The sequence below is a fragment of the Orycteropus afer genome, unplaced genomic scaffold (genome assembly GCF_000298275.1).
Source record: "Orycteropus afer afer isolate SDZICR_OR568_19922 unplaced genomic scaffold, OryAfe1.0 scaffold01073, whole genome shotgun sequence".
In the NCBI taxonomy this organism is placed as follows: Eukaryota; Metazoa; Chordata; class Mammalia; order Tubulidentata; family Orycteropodidae; genus Orycteropus; species Orycteropus afer.
Window position 1 is genome coordinate 75859 of NW_006922660.1, and position 7136 is coordinate 82994.

The window sequence follows — 7136 nt, forward strand, 5'->3', positions numbered from 1 at the left end:
ATTTTCACGCAAATTCTTCTGCTAGTTGGGGTTTAGTCCAAATCTGCATCCTTTCCTTCAAGGCTCAGGGGTCCAAGATTATCTTCTGTGTCTGTGTTAATTGGTTTCCCTTTTCTTTGTTGAAGAGGGTCTGTGCAATCCTTCTGCCTAGTCCGCCATCTTGCCCCGCCTCCCGCAATTTTTTTAAAGTATAGTGTGTCTAGTAATAAGTAGTATAATAATCTAACACTGTCATTACTCCTTTCGATGCTCAGATTGACCAAAATGAGGCCAGTGGGAACCTCTTTGGGCTGGCTTCTTTGATTCTGTGACAGACATGACCCCACTAGTGTTTTAGCCCCTCCTTGCTTTAAATGTGCTGTATATTCCAGACCGATCTTGTACTTTCTCTGACCCAGACTAGAATCAACCATTTCTCCCAGGAGCCTTGCTTCATTTTAGTGGGGGATAGTATTTCAGAACCCAAAATGGGGGAGATGTACCTTTATAGTGGGGATATCCAGACTGTCACTACCGTAACAAAGTGATAAACTTGGCATCCCCCAGAGGGCATCACCCAGAGTGGGCCAACCCGGCCTTCTGTGCCTCCTGATGCACAGTTATCAAGTATACAAGAGCCCTAATGGGCTGTTCTAAAAATGTCTACCCGGATTCTAATCATGAGCAAACCATCAGATGAACCCACGTTGTGGTCATTCCTACAGGACAACTGGCCAGGACTCTTCATAAAAGTCAATGGTAGGAGAAACTAAAACAGACTGGGAGATTTATCTAGATTAACAAAAACTAAGGAAACAGAACCAAATGGACCTTGGATGAATCACTGATTTTAAAAAAAAAAAAAGCTAGAAAGACATTTGGGAATAAATGGAGAAATTTAAATATGAATTGGATATGAGATGACATCATGGAATGAATGCTAATTTTCTTAGGTGCCAGTGATATTGCAGGTATGTGAGAAAATGTTATAAATTTTAGGAAGGAGTGAAATGCTATGATGCTTGCAGCTTATAAGTGGTTCAGAAGTAAGTTTATACACACACACACACACACATATAAAAGCAGCTGTGGGAAAATGATAATGAATGAACTTAAGTGAAGTTTAGACAGGTGTTCACTGTACTAGTCTTTCATCTTTTCTGCAGACTTGAAAGTTTTCAAATTAAGAGTTGGGAAATACATATATTCTCACTATTAGAACTATAACCACGAAAAGAGTCAGCTGTAGATATAAGGAAAAAACAGGAAGGAAATATTAAAAAATGATCACAGTAACTGTGTTATGCTCGTGGCTTTATAGGGGCTTAGTTTTCTATCTTCCAAATTTCTGAAATGCTACATTTATAAGTCAAGACAAACTAATGAAATCATTCCAGGCTGGAAGCCAGCAGGTTACTGAAGGAAAACCCCAAGAGTCACAGAAGAGAGACTACAGACAATGGTAAATGAAATAGGTTCCCCCTCTCTCTGGCTGCTACCAGACCTCAAAGACAAAAAGTGCAGAGGGAAGGGAGAGAGAGCAAAGGACAGAGTAGACTTAGAGCCTAGGAGCACACAAGGGAGTCAGGAAACGGAATGAACGGGGTCCAGCTACGTTCTTCCTTTAAGGACCCTCAGATTATAAAGTAGTTTCAACTTTCAGGCTTAGTCTGAAACAGTCAAGCTATTACAGTGAATCCCCAAGTAACTTCCCTCTTGTCCCTGTACCAGCCTGCCTCCTGTTTTGCTACAAAAAGACTGTTTGTCTACACAAAAGATAGCACTTATTGGGTGAGACGTGGAATCCAGGGTCTTACAACCTGGAACAAAATGCTAACTAGAAGCTGTTGAGATTCTTGTTTCATATTTTAAAAACATCTCTCCCCAAAGAGCTGCATTTCTGTAAACTGCTAACTGAACCCTGTCTAACTTCCTGCTTTCTAACAAAGAACATAATCCTCTGCTGTTGAGTCGATTCCAACTCATAGTGACCCTGTGGGACAAAGTAGAACTGCCCCACAGGGTTTCCAAGGCTGTCAATCTTTCTGGGAGCAAAGCCCAAATCAAACCTACTGCCATGAAGTCGATTCGATCCACAGCACCCCTAGAGGACAGAGTAGAACTGCCCCATAGGGTTTCCAAGACTGTCAATCTTTACAGAAGCGGACTGCCTCATCTTTCTCCCATGGAGCAGCTCTGGTGAGTTCAAATCACCAATGTTTTGGTTACAGCCAAGCGTTTAACCGCTGCACCACCAGGGCTCCTTGACAGAGAACAAGCACTCTCTAAACAAGAGAGTTTGACTTTGACCTGACAAATGGACATGGCAGACACCGGCATCATAAAAACTGGAAGTGATTCCTCAACCTGGTGCGTAGGATTGCACCTCAGAGCTTTGGGCACAGCCAGTGACACACATGTGCATTTAGCTTCCAGCCCTCTTTCATTTTCAGGTGCTTAAAGATGGAGTTCCAGACAGAGATTAGGTACTTTGTTTCTAGATCCTAGAGAAATGACATTACCCTGCAACAGCAAAGGACCCGCAATTAATAGCACCTTCGTATAGTTTCTTTAGTACAAGCTCCTTCACAGTTATTTCTTAGCATTACATGAAGCCATCTTGTACTATTATTCTATATGCCAGCAAGTCCATGCCAATTTTCATTTACCTTTTACGCAAGGGACAAGTCATGTTTAGGCAAGATGGAAGATACCGGTAAAGCAATAAGATGATTAACTGAATAGACCATAATTTCCCATTGGATTTATTTATCCTAAAAATGGTTTATTAGACTTAATTTATTTTTATTTATTTTTTAAAAAGTTAATACAGCAGGCCTGAGGTTGCTATCTTTTGAAGGACCAGCTTACAGGGTTGGCCCTTGGCTGGCATCTGGGAATTTGGCTTTCAGCATTTTCCCTCCGTTACTAACCGATAAGGTTGTTTCACTGTGCCCAGGCTGTCTGTATTAGCAGTGTGATTTGTGGTGAAGCCCTGCTTTCCTTCTTGGAGTCTGGAATTCTGGGTTGCTGGTCAGAGAAGGACTATGTGACCAGGCCCCAATAAAAACCTCAAACTCTGAGTCTCAAACAGGCTTCCTTGGGCAGAAATAGCACATGCATGTTTGCATTTCACTGCTGGAAGGAGAGTGAGCTCCTGATGAACGCTGACGGGAGAGAGAGAGCATAGGAAGCCTGCAAATGTATCTCTCCATTCTCCAGCTGTGTCTGTCCCCCTTACTGATACAGCTGTATATGCTCATTCTGTCACTATACTAAATCAGCCATGAGTACAATTATACTGAGTTCTTGGAGCAAATCAAAGAATGCAGGGATAGTCTGGGGGACCCTCAACACAAGCCTCTTGCATGTACTTTTGAGTAGCTTATAAAAATATTTTTAAATTACCCTAAAACTATTATGCCCCTTGAACAGACCACCACAAGTCCAAAACCAGGTAGATTCAGTCTTCATAAGTCCTGCCACCTGCAGATAACAGAGTAGCTGGGAATTCTGCTCAACAGTTATTGGTCTCAAAACAATATTCTTATTGCAACTGCCCAGGCACTGAAAGATAAATGTTCTCCACAAGGCAGAATGCAGATGTTATGGCTCAGGTGCATTTATTCAAAGCCAAGGGTTTTTACAGTCCATACACTAAAGACATCATCTGTACATGTGCCATACCATTAAATATCATCAGAGCCAATTTCTGGGAAAGGAAGACATTATTCTAGTGTTGATATTCCTTGTCACATTTGCTTAGGGCTGATTATAGGCAGTAATCTTGTTTGACGGAAATACAGCCCAACTCATCTCACATTAGATCCTGGCCATCAAAGGCAGAGTCTATTTTCAATGCTGACTAACCCCATGGAGCTGGACAGAGAGGAGTTGAGGTACAAGGTTCCTCTGGAATTCTGGTGTTTGTCATGGGATAGATTCAAGGTTGGAAACCCTATGGGGGTCGCTATGAGTCAAAATTGACTCAATGGCAGTGGGTTGGGTTGGGTTTGTTCTTGGTTGGAAACCCCCTGCCACATGTCAAGATTAAACCAGTTGCTGTTGAGTCAAGTCTGACTCATGTAGACCCCGTGTGTGTCAGAGTAGAGCTGTGCTCCATAGAGTTTTCAACGGCTGATTTTTCTAAAGTAGATCATCAGGCCTTTCTTCTGAGATGCTTCTGAGTGAACTTGAACCTCCAACCATCGGTTAACAGCCAAGCACATTAACTGTTTATACCATCCACGAACTCTGTGCCAAGATTAGACTAGACTATATCCATCCTCCTGTGCAACCTATGTTACTTTAACAGGTGATAAACAACTCCTCTGTGCTAGAGAGGTGAAAAGACAAAGGTAAAGAACTTGGTGTCTGACCTTCAAGAATGTACCAGTTTGTGGTTGTCTGTGGTTGATACATAGTAATCCTTTCACTACCATGGAAGACCCATTACTGGCTATGATTCCAATACCAGCATTGGAGTTTTGTTAAGAGCTTTGCCTTTTCTCTGAGAAAGACACAGTGTATCTTTCTCAGGAGTCACTAGCAAGTGGCTTTCTCAGAAATTGCCAGTGAGCTTGACCCAGAGACCAGCAGCTCCCACACGGGAACCAGCAGGCCATACAGCAGGGCAGGTGGGCAGTCCACACAAACCAGACTAGACTTTGTATGTTAGCTAATGCTTGTCATGCCTCAGTTGTTTCTCCCAGCCATCTAACTGAGATTAAAATAATGGGCAGTATTAAGTGGCTGGGAAAGGTTACAGTTCACATCCAACATGGGACCACACTGGAATTGCCAATCTACTGCTGAAGGTGTGCAGCCTCAGAGCATAGGAACCACTAATTCATATGAAATGAATCGCATGATATTCAGAGTCACATGAGCCTGGTAGGCACCTCAGAAGAAAGGCCTGGCAATCTACTTCCAAAACATCACCCACTGAAAACTATGGAGTGCAGTTCTACTCTGACACACGTGAGGTTGGCATGAATCAGAATTAACTGAATGGCAACTAGGCTTTTTTAAGTCTATGACATTCTGACTGGCTACTTCCACTTTTAAAGTTACATACAATATTCTTGGGTGAAAAGGAGTAAAGGTATACATTCTCCCCACATTATATTTAAATTTAATGAAATTCTAGTGAAAATCTCTAAGGGATTTTATTTGAACCTGCTTTTTAAAAATCATTTTATAGCTCATCGGGAAGAATAGTGAAATACATTAAAAACATTTACAAATAACAATAAGAGAAGGGTACATTATGGGCTTGATTTACAATAATGCTAACCAGAAGGATGGAGGTTCAAACCCACCACCCACTCCTTGGAAGGAAGGCTGGGCAATCTACTTCCATAGTGATACCACCTTGGAAACCCAAGGAGGGGTTGCTATGAGTCGGGGCCAACTTGACGGTACATAACAACAATAACATCGTAATAAAAAAGGATGCTAATGGTTCAGGTGTAATTGATGAATTCATCAATGGAACAAAAGAGAAATCTCCGAACAAATCTATATTAGTCAATTTAGTAACAATCTGGGGGAGGAAAAAAAATCAAGTGCGATCCCTACCTCACACATTACACTAAAAATAAAGTCCATCTAGATTATAGATTTAGGAGCTCTGGTAGCATAGTGCCTAAGGCACTTGACTGCTAACCAGAAGGCTGATGGTTCAAACCCACCAGCCACTCCTCGGAAGGAAGGTTGGGCAATCCTACTTCCGTAGTGATAACTGCCTCGGAAACCCAAGGAGGGGTCGCTAGGAGTCGGGGCCGACTCGATGGCAAATAACAACAGATTATAGATTTAAACTTTAAATGGAAACAGAAGTGCTGAAGGGAAATAAACAGGTTATTTTTTATATAATCCTTTGACAGAAAAAAACTTTAGGCATGGTCTTAAAGCAGAATCCACATAAGTAAAAGATTTAACTACACGAATATTTAAAAGTAGGGAAAATAAAAACTACCATTAACAAAAGAAAAACAAAATCACATTGCACAAATATAAGCAGCCTAACAAAGATTTCCTTTATACATAAAAGAGTTCACCCATCGGTAAGAGAAAGAATGCAATAGCAAAAGGGAAGAAAAAGGGTGAAGGATATGAAGAAGCTATTCATAAAACAAAGAGCCAATAAACGCAGTGTTCATACATGGTTACTGATCACAAAGTCAACAAAAGAAAATCTCATTTTTCACTTATCAAAATGACAAGCATTTCAAAAATAATATCCAGTGTTGGCATGGTTTGGAAAACTGACACATTACTAACCAACCTGATTTTGACTTATAGTGACCCCCACTGTGTTTCTGAGGCAGTAAATCTTTACGGAAGTAGATTGCCCCATCTTTCTTCCATGGAGTGGCTGGTGGGTTTGAACTGCCAACTCTCTGGTTGCAGTCAAATGCCTTAGGCACTGTACCACCAGAGCTTCTTTATTACTGCCATGTTGTTGTTGTTATGTGCCGCCAAGTCAGACCCGACTCATAGCGACCCCTCCTTGGGTTTCCAAGGCGGTATCACTATGGAAGTAGATTGCCCAACCTTCCTTCCAAGGAGAGGCTGGTGGGTTTGAACCGCCAGCCTTCTGGTTAGCAGTCAAGTGCCTTAGGCACTACACTACCAGAGTTCCTATTACTGCCATAGAAGGAATCAAATTATTTTTGTTAAGAGAAAAAAAATGTGCTTAAGAGAAAAAAAAAAAGTGATTCTCCACTTAAAAAAATCTTATAATGATATTAAATCCTACAAGAAACCTGAGTATACTGAGGTACACTGAGTATTTGAGAATACTGAGTAATGACACATGTTGAGTAATTGGTAGGAGATAAAAGTTTCTTACCTGGATGACAGTTTGCATCCCTGTTGCACATAGCTATTCAGGTTCCCAGTTGCTGCAAGTAATAGCCCCAGGTATGGAGGGGAAGGGTTCATCGGTCTAGAAGAAAACTCAGGATGGAATTGGACACCAACAAAATATGGATGATCTGAAATGAGAACAATCATGATGAAATTGAAGCACACAAAGATGAAACTGCTTTAAAGGTCTTCTTATCTTTGGATACAGAAACTCATTAAATGGCAAGGAGACTATTTACCTTGTTACCATCATAACCAGTTACATTCATTATCCATTTTCTGAG

The 7136-nt window shown here is 41.3% G+C and overlaps 1 protein-coding gene across 1 annotated transcript in view; it reads right to left on the bottom strand.

Moving 5' to 3' along the window:
- CTPS2 (CTP synthase 2) overlaps positions 1–7136 on the bottom strand; it is a 127165-nt gene that overhangs the window by 16721 nt on the left and 103308 nt on the right. The window contains exon 15 of the mRNA XM_007958668.2: positions 6836–6980. Coding sequence (XP_007956859.1) covers positions 6836–6980 — 145 coding nt within the window. The remainder of the gene's footprint in view (positions 1–6835; positions 6981–7136) is intronic.